The 15,139-nt window shown below is 40.6% G+C and overlaps 2 protein-coding genes across 7 annotated transcripts in view; one reads left to right on the plus strand and one right to left on the minus strand.

The window, feature by feature from the left end:
- LOC120802038 (dehydrogenase/reductase SDR family member on chromosome X-like) overlaps window positions 1–3,866 on the minus strand; it is a 42,797-nt gene extending 38,931 nt beyond the window's left edge. Inside the window, exon 1 of one of the 2 annotated variants that reach the window (XM_040149484.1) lies at window positions 3,761–3,866. Coding sequence is in view for 1 of the 2 variants with exons in the window: in XM_040149482.1 (XP_040005416.1) it covers window positions 1,887–1,911 (25 nt within the window). In the remaining variant the exon portion in view is untranslated. Of the gene's footprint in view, window positions 1–1,886; window positions 1,966–3,760 lie in introns of those variants that run through there. The other variant, XM_040149482.1, reaches the window with a different exon arrangement.
- Window positions 3,867–5,464: 1,598 nt separating this feature from the next.
- On the plus strand, window positions 5,465–14,603 carry znf148 (zinc finger protein 148). 5 transcript variants are annotated; one of them, XM_040149059.1, is made up of 7 exons: window positions 5,465–5,584; window positions 7,783–8,162; window positions 9,319–9,444; window positions 9,606–9,729; window positions 9,907–9,990; window positions 10,108–10,226; window positions 10,711–14,603. In XM_040149059.1, the coding sequence occupies exons 2-7, from the start codon at window positions 7,806–7,808 to the stop codon at window positions 12,343–12,345; spliced, it is 2,445 nt and encodes an 814-aa protein (XP_040004993.1). In that variant the 5' UTR covers window positions 5,465–5,584; window positions 7,783–7,805; the 3' UTR covers window positions 12,346–14,603. The 5 variants fall into 5 exon arrangements, with proteins under 5 accessions (XP_040004993.1, XP_040004997.1, XP_040004994.1 ...); XM_040149063.1 differs by having other exon boundaries at window positions 7,783–8,102; XM_040149060.1 differs by having other exon boundaries at window positions 7,790–8,162.
- The last annotated feature ends 536 nt before the right edge of the window (window positions 14,604–15,139 follow it).

A 15,139-nucleotide genomic window follows, 5' to 3' on the forward strand; every position in this document is an offset into this window, starting at 1 on the left:
GGTGCGTGTGTGTGCGTGTGTGTGTTCCAGTGCTTCTGTCTCTCTGAGAGCCAATTTGAGTTTGAGACCTTCAGAATGAGGACATATTTGTGATGTCAGGTCATCCTGACCAGGCCTCACTGCCTTAAGCCGTGTTTGAGGGGCAGGAATTGGTTTTCAGGTTAAAGTCGGAATAGACATCAGGTTTAGGGGAGGCTAGGGACATAGTGCTTTTTTTTTAAACTATAGATTGCCTTTATGAGAGAGGACAGTGGAGAACTGACAGGAAGGGAGAGCAGGAGGATAAAGGGGATGCTTTGCAACAGGACGCCCCAGGCCTGAAGTGCTGATGGTAGGGAATGAGTTAGGGTGAATAAGTCCAAAAAAAAAAAAAAAAAAAAAAAAAACACACAACAAGTGTGTGTTGTAGATGGAGAAAAAACTGGGTTCTCAAACTCCGAAGTATTAATCAGGTACTGAAGTAGAAAGAGGTTGCAAAGCATCGGAGCAGTTAGAATAGAGTCCATCCTCTGTCTCCAAACTCCCCTTTGTTTGGATGTTTAAATGTTAGAAAGTGGATTAGCCTGAGAGATAACTGATTTTTGAGGCTGATACCTGAAAAAATGTGACATTGATATATCTGCTTATATTCTATGTATTAAATAAACATGTTGCAGAAACAAACATGTTTGATTGGGATTCCATACATTTTGTTATTAAAGAAGTGTGACCTAGACATGTACTAAACAGGACATATTACAGTTGAAAAATAAATTTCTCCGTGCTCTCCCGCTGACAAAGGGCAACAGAGTTTCTACATTAATGCAAATATATCTATGGCATTTCTGTACTAACATATCTTTAAGTTATGACGATACTTATAATTCATCAGCAATGGTGGTCAAGCTTCTCTGTCCACTTTAAGTTATTCTTGAGGCTGGACAGCTGATGGCAACACACACGCACACACACACACACACACACACACACGCACACAATCATTCATACACAAACTTTGCCATATATAATTGTACCTTCTGAGGCCAGAATAGGTTTATAAATCTCCTCTAAACTGCCTCCAGCTTCAATAATTTACTTTTATCCTACATATTTCATGGCTTCAATCTCAAGCGAACGGAGGTTTATCAAGGTGTATTAACATTCAAGTATTCAGGAAGAAGCCCTTCTGTTGATTTGTGCCTGCCTTCCACAGCTTCACATCTAGTTTTACTCTTTTGCGTTAGTGGGATAAATAACCCTTATCACACCTATGAATTATGACCATAAAGATTACATGAAAACCTGAAAAAAAACTTCCTATTGTAGTAAAAGTTTTAGAAATTAAGGTAAAAGCGATTCAGTGTCATTTTGACACACTCTTCAGCGTGTGTATGATTGGAGTTGTTGTTTAATTAACTTTTTAGGGCCCACACACACAATACATAAACCATTACTTGTGCCCTTACACAGTTGGTACACTGCAATATTACAGTTTACACATGTATTTAATTGAGGAAAACATTTTCAATAAACTTGAGTGAATTGTAGTCATGGTCATGTATACACGCACTGGTACACATACACACACACACACACTCAAACAGACACACCTGTCTCCGACGCTGAGTCCCACTGAGCCTTCCCTGCTCCACTTTTTTTTTCTCATCTGTCATTTCGGAGCATGTCAGTGTTTAACCCCCTCCCACGCTGGCACTCACACACACACACACACACACACACACAGACACTGCCTTTCTTTTTTCAACAAACTGCACAAACATACACAGTCGCTCAAACACTGCTTTTTTCCCGTCTTTCCACCTTTCCACACACTTGCACACGCACGGACAATCCAGGGCACCGGTTTAAACAGACAGACACCATCAGTGGGAGCAGTTTTCACATACCTCTTTGCGCTCTCTCTTTTTTCATGTCGTAACTGGGGCCGACAAAGTTGGAACAGTCATTTTCAGCCTGATGTGTGTGTTTGTGTGTCTCTGCGTGTTGAGGAGTGGCAGAGGCTGGTTGCACATCTACTCATGGCTGACAGGAATCATTTTGTAGTCCGGTCAAAGAGGGCATCTGCCATCCCACCACTCTCTCCTTTTCTCCGCGGGAGAGTACACACAACAGTTTAGGAGGCTGTAGGGTTCCTTCCTCGTGGCTGCATCCGGCATTTAGGCTGCTTATGGATTTTTAAATACTTGAGTGTTGGGCCTGCAGCTCAGAATAAGAAGGTTTAAAAATTTTAAGCTTAAACTTGCACTTTCTTAGTGAGTTAGGAGAGACGCTTTGTTGTTTAAATCCTCTGGGGTGTTTATGGGGAAAATAATGATTTGGTGTCCCATCAAAAAATGGTAAGAGTGCAGTGTGAGCTGCAGTAGGTGATTATCATTCAGCAGTCACCAATCATGGGTTGTTTTTTTTTTTTTATTAAGGATTGAGTCATAATTTTTCCCAGTAAAAAGGCCATCCTTGTGTTACATGAAGATGTGTAGCGTAAATTTTTGTCTTAAAGACTCACAGAAACCCTAAAAGAAGATGAGTAAACTCTATTCTGAAAATAAAGAGATAAAACGTGTGTATGCATCCTCCTCGCTACATTCCTGCTCAAATGTACTAAAAATCCTTAAAAAGCAACATGTCCTTGGTGTGTCCTTCACGTTCTCCACTTTACAACGCGCACAGTTTGTTCATTTTCCCGGTTTGGGTTTACTGGAGATGAAAACAAATTGCTTTGGTCTCATGAAAAATGGCAATCATATCTCACATGTTTAAAAGCTTTATGGGCCATGTGACAACATGTAGGCACTTGGGGCCAACGTGCCTGCAATATTGAGAAGTCCTTCATTAGTGTGGCCAGTATGCTCTCTCTGTTTATGTTTGTGTGTGTGTGTGTGTGTGTGTGTGTGTGTGTGGTTGTGTGTGTCTGTGTGTAAAAGTAAACGTAAGGACATCTTCCTAAACTATGATTGGACACCGCATGTTGCAACAAGCTCACAGAATGTCAAGGGGAATATAAATGCGCTACGCTTAAAAGCATTAGCGGGGTATTCATGATAAGGAGTCAAAAACACGGCACAAAACAGATTAGGAATAAGACAGGAACCCGTGGAGATAATCCTGTTATCTCGTTGGATGTAAAAAGCCAACGTGGAAGCATCCTCAGAGACCAACATGAACTGAACATGAACTAATGCTGCAGATATACGGAAGGAGGAGGAGGAAGAGAATTGTTTTTTTTTTTTGTTTTTTTTCTGGGGGGGGCGACAATATTGGCAACCTCGGGTAAACACTGTTGTTCTGACCTTATGGGACAGCCACGCGGTTTACCGCAATGTGACCGGCGGTCCCCGATGCCTACTATTACTTGAGAGCCCACACACGCGCGCCCGCGCCGCCTTCCGTTCGCCGCCAGCTCTGTATCCTCCTGATGACATTGTATCACCTTTGAGAATTCCCCGTCAGTGATCACGCCGGGTCCGGAGCACATAAGCCAGTACTGCCGGTGGTCGCTGTCAAGTTGAACAGAAAGGAATTCGGGGCTCTGCTCATTTATAGGGTTTGGGATACCGGGATGCCGGTGGAGACGCACGCCGGTCGTCACCTTCTAACCACAGCACATTTAACATTACGCACGATGGGAATGCGCTCGTGTACACACACACACACACACACACACACACCCGCACACGTGCACACGCGCACACAGCCACAGATAACCTAGAAACACGCGCACACAACAAGAAAGACCAGACAAAAGGAAGACAACCAGACTTACGATGTAACCCTGGGCTCTGCGGGCTCCTCTGTGCGCCCCATTGTGAAATTCCCGTTATTCCCGTTTTAACGGAATCCTCAAATGCCGTGGTCGCAGTCCACGTCTCTGCAAATGTACCAGAGGATCACATAGAGAATGAGGAGTATGGCGAAGATGAAGAGCGCTACTAGGATGGCCTTTGTCACCGGAGAGATGAGCGACTGCATGTCAGGAGCAGAGCCGGGCAGAGCGGCGTGGGGCTCCGCGTCCTTCCGTCCTCAGTCTGCTATCTCTCTCGCTCTCCCCTTCTCCTCTCCTCCGATCCGGTGGCAACTGTTGAAGACGGAGCCCGGGGCTTTGACGTGCGCGAACTTACACACGTAGCGCCCGAAGCACATGCACACGCGCTCCACGCCGCGAATATATATATATATATATATATATATATATATATATATATATATATACCGGCGATCCGGGCGCGCAACGCGTGGGGGCTTCCCTGGCTAGAGGCAGCGAAGGAGTGGGCTGTCAGTCCCCGGGTCCACTCTCCCTGACTGTCTGTCGCACATCAGAAGAGACAGAGACAGAGAAGACCGGAGTGATAACCACTCGTTCGTTCAAAGAAGGCTGCGCTACAAAAAAAAAAACCCCGATGAAATTCAGCAGGTGGAGGTTGAGATTAAATCCAGCAGAGACGTTTCTAGACACGGAACGGAGAAGTCCTGAATTGCGCGCCGAGCTGCTGCACTTGTAGGCAAACAGGTTGATTAGTATTCCTCACGCCGAAGTGTGTGTGTGTGTGTGTGTGTGTGTGTGTGTGTGTGTGTGTGTGTGTGTGTGTGTGTGCCCGTGTGCGTGTGTGGGAGTGAGTGCATGACAGGCTCTCATCTTATCACGACCCTCAACATCCTTTTTTGTGGAAAACCTGTCAATTGAATAGATTAATAGCCCAGATAAATCCAGACGGTTGTTACATTAAAACCCATTTCCACTTGATGCGCCCTGTATTTGGTATTTTACATTACGGTTTCTTATAAGGTTGGTACTTACGCATTGTTGCTTTTAGGCACTTTTCCAAAAAAGAAGTAATCCCATAGTAATCCCATAATAAAGGGTGGATGGTCTAAAAATGACATGGAAAACTCTTCCTAAGTCATTGTTAAATTGCAGCTGTAGATGCAGTATTAAACAGTATTAAATATCACAAGGTCATACTCAAAATGGGTTAGAGGAGTTTGTTTGTTTAGTATTAGGATATTAGGAAATCACCTTTTTTTTTGTTGTTGTCGTAGTTTCACTTAGGCAAGAAAATATGACGGATGAGTAGCTGCAGCCTACTTCATCCGGTAACACAATCACCTCATCACATGAAAAAACGGATTCTTCATGTAGCCTCTAACCGACTTATAGGGTCATAGTATCAGATGAGCACAAATCATATTAGCCCACCGTATGGGCTATTAATAGACATGAACAGAATGCATTATCAGTGCGTATAACCATACGTCGATGCACATATTTCTGAGTGACGATTTCAAAAAAGGGGGAAAGAGAATGAGGAGAGAGAATATAAATGACTGGACGATTATTAAGACATTATTGTCAAAGACCATTTACAGAAGCAGGTCGTCAAACTGAAGCTTGGGGGAACTTTGTCCGCAGCAGGCATCAGGAGCGCACCGTTCACCACACCAACCCCTCTCCACCACTGGATGGCGACAAATAGAAATGTTCATGCCTTTATGAAACGTGATGGTGTGTTTGATTATTCCGCACACCATCATTACACTGTAGTCTTGCATAACAAACATGACAGCTAAACGGGTTTAAGACGCATAGCAGGTAAGGGGAAACAATGCAGCATAAATAGTTAGCATATCTGTTGTACGCCACTGGGACGCGCGTTATTGTTCGTCTTAATAGCGAGCTAGCTAGTTAGCGAACGTTAGCATAACTAGCAGGCAATTACACTGTGGCCTATAGGACAGAGAGGCTGAGGAAGCTGGAGGCGCTAGCGCTGTAGCTGCCTAGTCCTAATGATAAGTTTGGTGAAATGCGCAAACCAAAGTTGTGTTTTGTGCCACGAATGTCGTTTAAGGCGAGCTAGAATTTACTGCTGAATGCTGCGTGTGAGAGGACGCGTCTGTTGCTGTGAAGATGCGGTGTCAACTGAATATGACGGCAACAGAGTCTGATCAATGTTTGCAGGGACCTGCTAGCAGCTGCTAGGTACGTAGCTTCACACAGGCCGTAGATATTTGTCAAGTACGTGCAATTAAAATAGACCTTCCGGCCGCAGCCTTCAAAGTAAAGCCTTCACCGAGGCACTTGTTTCAGTTACACAGGGGGAGTGTTAATGCAGATGTGCTGAATTGGTTCGGCAGCATTGGTTGGGGTTGAAGTATGGCTTTAATAAATACATGCTTCGCCGATGGCCTAAAACTGACTTGAAAGTCTACTGTGATATGGCCAATGAGAATAGTTAATGCATTTGTATGGCTTATATGGTTTGTGGCCCTATTCAAGTGTTGCTACGACCAATTTGTGTTGATATAGGTCGGACGCCGTGTCCCATTTGACGTGGTGACCGAGCTTTAATTTTGAAGGCAAGTTGGCCTCTCTTCCTACGTCTCTGTGGCAATTTTGTTGTAAACGTGATGTAGTTTAACGTTTGCAGCTTTGACAAGCGCGGCTAGCTAGCTGGCTAGCAAGAGACTTAACCCACTTAACCTAAGTGACACAGTGAGTGTGTTTACATATGGGACTTAGTGGTTATTGGTGTATGTTTAAACCGTGACAGATGCTTACCAGCCATACTGCCTCTTGGGTCAGTCTGTATTAGCTACAATACAAACCTCTTCCCAAACGGTCCACAAGTGCTAGGTTAGCTTGCGTTACCGTTTTAAAATCGAGCGATTGCTAGTTAACTAATTAGGTGTTGTTGAAGTGTAACGCCAAGTAATTGCAACGCAATGTTGCAGTATGAGATGTATGGCTGTTTTTTTTTTTTTTTTTGTTTTTTAAACTACACTTTCGGTACTGGAAATATCCTTTTGTCGACGTAGACTGACATTTAGCCTTCTTTGAAAAAATATTAAATAAAAATAATTATCTGGTTATTAAGTACATTAACATACACAATATGAATTCGAAAATTGTATGAGCTTGGCTTGCAAAATTATTTTTAATAAATTCTCAACTTTCCGAGTTGCTATGTGCTTGCTATCACTTCACATTATATAGTACATTTTGTTAGGTAAGATCACAGAAACAACAGCTGACCCAGTTAAAGTTGACACTTTACTTAGAAGAGGCATGGTTTGGGTAACAGACGTGGAAGTGAGAGAGACCACAAGTTTAAGGAATTTTTTGTAAGGAAGTAAGTCAAATCCTTAGAGCTAGTCCTATATGTACAACTAGTGAATAAGTGGATGAAACCCACTGGGAATAGAATATGCATACTATTTATAACAACAGACTCATGTCTACTAGATTCGAGCGAGATTTGTGCTTGCCAGTGTTAATAGTAACATTAGAACCTAAACGTATTCCCTTAGATTTTATGGTGCTAGGAATTAAAATACGTTACTTTTGCACATAAAAGAAAAAAAAAATAACCACCAGTTTTTAGAAAAAGGTCCAATTATGGCTTTTGGGCTAAGGGAAAGTGTAACATTTCCATCCTAGTTATAATTTGTATGTAATTTGGGTGATTTTATTGATGATGATACACTGTACAGTAGACCTTTATGGTTAGTTTGTTGGTAGTAGTATGATGTTGCCTATAGTCACCTGTAGTGCTGCTTCTTTGCTGTCTTTTCTTCAAGGACTACAATGGAAATGTGTACTTGGATTTTATTGTGTTATCCATGGTATATCTGTAGTTGTGTGTGCTTTGATGTCTCCATTATCAATATCAAATATTTAAAAACAAAAAAAATCTTAGAGTATGTTTGACATTTAGCCTGCCAACATTGTCCAGTCATATCTCTCTCTCTCTCTCTCTTTCTCTCTCTCTCTCTCCCGCGCTCTCTTTACGGACTCAAGAACTACTCTATGTAAGATGAACGCTGAGGACAAGTTGGAGGGTATGCTGCTGAAGTGCAGCAGTGGAGGAGTAGATGGAGGAGGCAGAGTCGGGCTGGCCGGCAGAGGAGCACTAGTGGTGATGACCCTGGGGGACCGATCATTGGCGAACCACCCTCTCCTAGCCGAGGATGATGACGACGAAGACGATGATGAGGACTTGACTGGGAGCTCGCTGGTTACTCATGACCTGGTCCCTCCGGAGCAGCTGATGATGCAGGAGGAGATGACAAAGAATGGTCGAGGAGGAGAAGAGGAGGGAGGAGGAGGAGAGGTGGGAGTGCATTTCCCCCTAAAACTCACCAATAAGTTGCCCTGCTTGCTTCATATGCCAGTGAGTTCATGCTGGTTAAGAAGTAGTCCATGTATTGATAAGATTATTTGTGTGGATACTGTACCAACGGTATCCATGTGTAGGGATTTTCCTTTCCATTTCATGCCATGCCCTGTGTGTTACAGGCTATCAATTCCTTTAACACTGAAAATGAACCCAGGTTTTGACAGATTAATGAAAACAATCCTTGGCCCAGTTGACAGTTGTAGACAGTCATGAACTAGCTTAGCACCAGTTTGCAAAACAGTGCCAAAATAGTAAATAACAGATTGAATATTGTTAAAATGGAAGGCTGCATTTAACATTTTACTTAATGACATTAATAAATAGTAAATGACACAAATATATAAAGTAGAAAACTTGTGTCAACCTCCAAAACATAAATGACAATTGCATTCCTAACCATCAAGGATAATATAGTGAGGGATCAGTGTGCTCACCCTTGATTACATGGTGCATTTTAAACCAGTGAAGATAAACTGGTTCATGATTAGAGTGGAAAAAAAAAAAAAAAAAAGTCCTGCAGTAGCCTGCAAACTGAGGAAGGCATCAGCCGAAATTTTTGTGCTCTTAACTAATAGATAATAATAGATACAGCAAATGTGAACTTCAAAAGACTTTTTTTTTTACTCTTAAGTTTAAACATTGAGGATAACCTAAACCAATCTACCGGATAAGGCTTAAAGAATCATTCATGTTTATAACAGTTTGGATATCATTTTCATATTTTTTTTAACACTTTTCTGCCTCTTAGAATTACATTGTATTCAGCAGGCTATTTGCTGAAATCTTGGAGAATGGCAGCATGATTTTAAAAAAGTCAGAAGGGGGGATCTGTAAATTCTCCCAGGCCAGCTGGCAGATGTAATCTCTCAGCATGTCCTAGGTTTTCTGCGACCAGAGGTTTCCCTCCGGTCTATTACCTCTGCAGCAGGGGGTTATCCTTAGAGGAATGCTTGAACCATGTCAACTGGCTTCTTAAATTGTGGAAGAGCAGCTGCTAAATTGTGAAGTCCCCTCTCATTGGTTGATTATCCTGTGCTTGCCCTATTGCACCTGCCTGACCTGGATAAACTGCTGGATGAGTGCCTTGGCGCTAAATGTAGGTCATGTGCTGTATTAAATATCTTGCTTATCTATGGTCATACTTTTACAGTTGAGCATCAAGCAGGAACTGAAGCTGTCTGAGCCAGCAGTCCAGATAAAGAAGGACAAAAAAGCAGTTAAGGACCTGATGGTGTGTCCCAAGAAGAAGAAAAGGAAGCAGCGCTCACCAGCAAAGGTGCAAGTCAGAACAGTGCCTCAAGAAATTCAACGTTTTATTAAAGCAAAGACATGTTTGTGTGCTTGAGGTGTAGGGAATTATTTTACAAGACAGATACCTCCCCACTTGGACAGTTGTAAGGGTGAAACAACTAGTATCTTTCTATTTTTCCAATGTAGATTCTCAGCATCAATGATGACGGATCATTGGGCATTCAGAATCCAAAGTGTCACATCTGTGTTCACTGTAATGCTGCATTCAGAACCAACTATCATCTGCAGAGGCATGTCTTCATTCACACCGGTATGAATTAGTCATGTTGTTGTTATTTTGCAGATGGATTATTTTTTAATTATCAAAAGTTGAACTGTCTTTCTAGAGAGCAACAATGCTCAATCAAAAAGTGAGCTGCAGCAGTGTTTACTTTGTTATGTATATACAGAGATATCTGTATATTTATGTATATTATTCAAACTCCAGGTGAGAAACCATTTCAGTGCAGCCAGTGTGACATGCGCTTCATTCAGAAATATCTTCTCCAGAGACATGAGAAGATCCATACTGGTGAGTAAATAATGCAATCAGTATTCACTATGATTTTATTTATCATTTTAGTCTCAAGTGAGTCATCTTGTGTTTTTCCTTTTTTTTTCCCCCCCGTTTTTTTTTATCTCTGTTTAGGTGAAAAGCCTTTTCGCTGTGATGAGTGCGGGATGAGGTTCATCCAGAAGTATCACATGGAGAGACACAAGAGAACTCACAGTGGAGAGAAGCCCTACCAATGTGACCACTGTCACCAGGTATGCTGTTTTTGTTTGCTTTTAAATTAGTGCATCTGGGAGCATCAAGACGGTTGAATATGGTTGATAAATCAGGTATTGAAAACAGAATAAAATCTGAATTGGTGATCATATTAGTGGTTCTTTGCGCAGGACAAATTGAACAAAGTATACAGTGAATAAAAATACAATACAAAGCCTCAGTATTAGCTATAGTTGAAAAAATTTTGAATAAATTCAACAAAAAATAAAGAACCAGTAATAAAATATGACTGAAGTCGCCAAGGTTCAGTTTGCAGCAGCATCAGTACTATCAAAATGAAAATCTCAAGTTTTATAAGACATCGGTGAAAATATTTTTTCTACAATTACCATTGATAGAGTTTTAAGACTTTAGAGTGGAAAGTGTTTGGATTTAATTGTCTGTATTGCCTCAACCCTTTTAACTAGATTGTGTCTCTTTACTACAACAATCAAATAAATCTGTTGTGACCTCCATCCACAGTACTTCTCCAGAACAGACCGGGTTTTAAAGCACAGACGAATGTGTCACGAGAACAGAGAGAGAAAGACCAACAAGGCTGCTGGTAAAGTTGGACCTTTGCGTGAAGCAGATTCTTTAGGTCTCCCCTTTCTTGCCAAAGAGTGCTCACTGCCCAAGAAAAAGCGGCAAAAGTGTGCAGACAAGAGTTCAGGCGCTTCCACCGCTGCCCAGACAGAAGGGCACAGTGTCCCTGTTGTAGAAACAGAGGAGAAAGACGAGCAGAGACAGAATAAAATTGAAGGTTTACCTCTCTATGCTGTGCCCTCCAAAGTCAAACATGAGTATGTGCTAGCAGACTACTCTGTGGAACTTCCTGAAGAAACGGCTAGCCAGCACCAAGAAGAAGTGCCATCAGAGGAGACGACTCCTCCTAAGCTAGTCCTGAAGAAGGTCCCCAAGAGGAGTCTTAAACAGTCCAGTGAACAAACGCCTCCCTGCCTGTCCACTTTGTCTTCCTTTGAGGAAAATACTAAGGTCACACAATACACCTTTGAAATCGTGGACAAGCAAGGCCTGTTAGAAGTAGAAAGCAACACTGAACTTGAGTCAGTTGAAACTCTTCAGGGAGGACCAACAAAGCCAGCAACCAGCAGCACAAACTACGACGACGCCATGCAGTTTCTCAAGAAGAAACGTTACCTTCAGGCTGCAATGGCCACCAACAGTCGGGATTATGGCCTGAACACGAGCAGCATCTCTTCTCAGCCGCCTGTCACACCAACTGTTGTGTCAGCCGTCATTGACGAAACTGTCCCTGCCACCATTCTGGAGCCCCAGCCAATCAGCACAGAGATTAAGGCAACTCATGACAAGAATGTGCTGCCAGATGAGGTTCTTCAGACACTGTTGGATCACTACTCCAACAAAGCTAATGGGCAATCAGACATTTCTTTTAGCGTGGCTGACACAGAGGTGACGTCAAGCATATCCATTAATTCCTCTGATGTTTCAGACAGCAGCCCCGTGGAGAGTCTCGGAGCCTCTAGCGCCCAGGCTCAACCAGCTACTGAGAAGGTCAGCCTCTTGCAAGAATACTCCAAGTTTCTCCAGCAAGCACTGGAGAGGACCAGCCAGAACGACAGCTACCTGACCAGCCAGAGCCTCAGCTTGGTCTCCGAAAACCCCACATTAGCCGGACAGCCTCTGTTCTCCACAGAGAAACAGTTTCCTTCCCCCAGCAGGTTCAAATCAGGGATGAGCTCTCCGCTAAGGTCCACTTTAGAGAAACCTCACTTTGGATTACTGGTCGGGGACTCCCAGCACTCGTTTTCATTTTCAGGTGATGACACCACCCCTCCCTCCGCAGTGTCCCCAGCTGAGGAGGACTTTCTGGAGCAGGTCTCACCCTCCAAAAAGACAGACTCTTCACAGGGAATACTGCAGACTTTTCAAATAAGCTCCTTTGATCAAAACTTCAAATCTCATTTCCAGACATCGAGATCTGGATCCTCCTCACAGTTTACTGTTGCCAACGGACAAGTAAATCTTCGAGGACACAGCACAGACTTCTCAGAGTTCCCCTTAGTCAGAGTCACTGAGACCAGGTCTCAACTGAACTCCTCCCCTGACGTTTCATCCAGTGAAACCTTTGGCTGAGGGGAAGGGGGTCAGAATTCAATTCTGTTAATAATTTCAGCTGCACTTTATCTCATGTCTCCTGTTTTGCCAAAACAAGTCTCATTGCAAGTATGTGCTCTTTTTCAAAGCATTTTGTTAGAAAACATATTCATGTTCTGTTTTTTGTTAAGTTCAAACTCTTAGAATGGAAAAACTGAAAATTGTTAATCATAATTAGCAATTCCCCTTTAAAAAACAAATGGGTATATATCTTGCTCCAGAATGTACATTACGATTAAGGTGACCAAAGTCTAAAGCAAGAGATAGAGTGATATATTCTCTCATATCATTGCCATAGTTTATTTTGAATGTTTTTGTCAATCAGTTTGCCTTTCTCAAAAGATGATTAAATCACTCTTGCTGCTTCATGCAATATTTCCACTTATTAAAATGTAGGCCCTATTTATGTATGCCTTTCTGCTCTTTCTGTAGCTATCTCCCCTTGCTGTTTATCTGGTTAAATTTAAATTCCCTCTAAGAACCTTGTTATCCCAGCTGGGTAACTCTCGTTAAATTTCTCACTGAAATGAAATGGTTAGATCAGAACTGATTCTTCACTGTATGTTGAAGTCACTTAAATCTCATCTGAAAGGGGTGTTTCTACAAGATATGGTTAATGAATGCTACAGAAAAGACTTAACGGATGGTGTTTGTGTGATCTGGAATCTAGTTTATTTCCCATTTAGAAATGGGCCTAATGTGCTTGCTGTGTGGCCAAAAAAAGAAATTACAGTTCTCCTTCATAAATAGTTTAAAATTGTGTGGGTTAATGTATTCCCTTCGTGACTGGATTTCTTGGCACTGATTTTACAAATGTGACTCTAGTGCAGTATAGGCTGTGCAATAAAAAGGCTGGGCTGTATTAGATTTAAAAGATTTAAAAGTTTTTCTCCCCCACAAAAGATTTGGGTCTCGAATAGCTGCACACATGTAATGATTGCAGGATAATTCTTATTTTCTCTTAGTAGTATAAGTGAGTTGTAACGAAATTATTTAACAGGATTGTGCTTAATGTTTGCACAACTTGCACATTCTTCACTACAAGCAATGTAGGACTTGTTTCCACAGTGGATGAGTTGTGTGTTTCCTTTACTTAAAAGGCAACTTTTTGTTAAATAAGATTTCTGACACTGACCACTTAGTGAAAACCCTTGTGTCAGATCTGGGTTAAATGAAATTACAGATGATCCTCTTTGCTTTAGTCACTTGTAATGATGTAGCTCTTGTAGCTGCAGTTTGATTGTTCTTCTTGGAGCATGCACAGGTTTTTGGGGAACAAACAACCATGTGATGAGAACCCTTTGTTTTCACTGAAGGTCAAAGTTTTAATGACAATATATGTATAGAAATCTACAATACACATCGATATAGGGTGCTTGGTTTTCCAATTTCATTAATTTTTCATCTGTGCCTTTCTTTCTTTATAATTCCAGCCTTTCCTATACTCATTCCTTTATATGTGTTTCTTTTTACTCAGCCAATGCTCTAAGGCTAGTAATTCAACTTGCACAATAACAACAAACACATAAGCTATCAACCTGTTCAGTCTGTAATATGTTGAGATCTGGGAACTTTCATCTGACTTTGCCCATCATATTTGATCATTTTAGAATTTAAGCAAGATATTGCACCAATTTTAATTCTCACACCATTATCTGTTACTGTGCATTTTCATGTGCTGTGCTGCAGTATGTCTATATAAGTACAGAATCATGTTTTAGATATTTGTAGTTTTGATAATGATCCCCTATTTGCTAGAGTTCAGTAGTAAGCCACATCTGTCTAGGCCTAGTTGAAACCATGCAGTTTTAAATGGTTGAGTGAGGCCTCCTCTGTACTTTATCACACTGTTGACTGTTTTCCTTGTGTACATGTATGTGTATCGTTTTAGGTGCTATTGTGTTGAACACTGTTTTTATCTGCGCCATCAAGTTTAGGTTTCCTCCCCCCAAGCTCCCTCTTGTTACATTTGTACTGACAATCAGGGACAGACAGCACCCACATTAATCATCAAATACTTTATTTTTCCTCATTGAACATTCCCTCTAGAATGTATAGACAATATTCTGCTGTAAATACATTGTATATTTTTATGTTCTGAGAAGTACTGTTAGAGACAAGGCTTGTGCAAGAGACACTTTTGTCAGCTGAAGACACATTGGTTTTCCAGCATTTATTAGATTCAACAATGAAACCTTTTCACTTGCTGAAAAGATGTGGGTGTCCGAGCTGTTTGTGTGTACATATAATATATATATATATATATATATATATATATATATATATATATATATATATATATATATATATATATATATGTATATATATGTATGTGTGTGTGTATGTGTATGTATGAATATGAATATATATACACGTATATACACTTATATGTATTTATGTATATATATGTTGTATATGTGTATATATAACATGTATATACATATACACACATTTTTTATATATATATATATAATTTTATATACATATACATATATATATAAAATATAGATATTTTATATATATATGTATATGTATGTATATATATATATGTGTATATGTATGTGTGTGTGTGTGTATATATATAATATATATATATTATATATATATATTATATATATAATATATATATATTATATATATAAGATATATATATATATATATATATATATATATATATATATATATATATATAATATATATATATATATATATTATATATATTATATATATAATATATATATATATATAATATATATATATATATATATATATA

Source organism: Xiphias gladius, chromosome 16, assembly GCF_016859285.1.
Source record: "Xiphias gladius isolate SHS-SW01 ecotype Sanya breed wild chromosome 16, ASM1685928v1, whole genome shotgun sequence".
In the NCBI taxonomy this organism is placed as follows: Eukaryota; Metazoa; Chordata; class Actinopteri; order Istiophoriformes; family Xiphiidae; genus Xiphias; species Xiphias gladius.

Excerpts from the sequence above, each read along its gene's own strand:
- znf148 (XM_040149059.1), top strand. The coding sequence starts at position 7,806 with ATGAACGCTGAGGACAAGTTGGAGGGTATGCTGCTGAAGTGCAGCAGT. Across the intron at positions 9,991-10,107 it reads ACATGAGAAGATCCATACTG|GTGAAAAGCCTTTTCGCTGT; the intron begins GTGAGTAAATAA and ends ATCTCTGTTTAG. Across the intron at positions 10,227-10,710 it reads AATGTGACCACTGTCACCAG|TACTTCTCCAGAACAGACCG; the intron begins GTATGCTGTTTT and ends CTCCATCCACAG.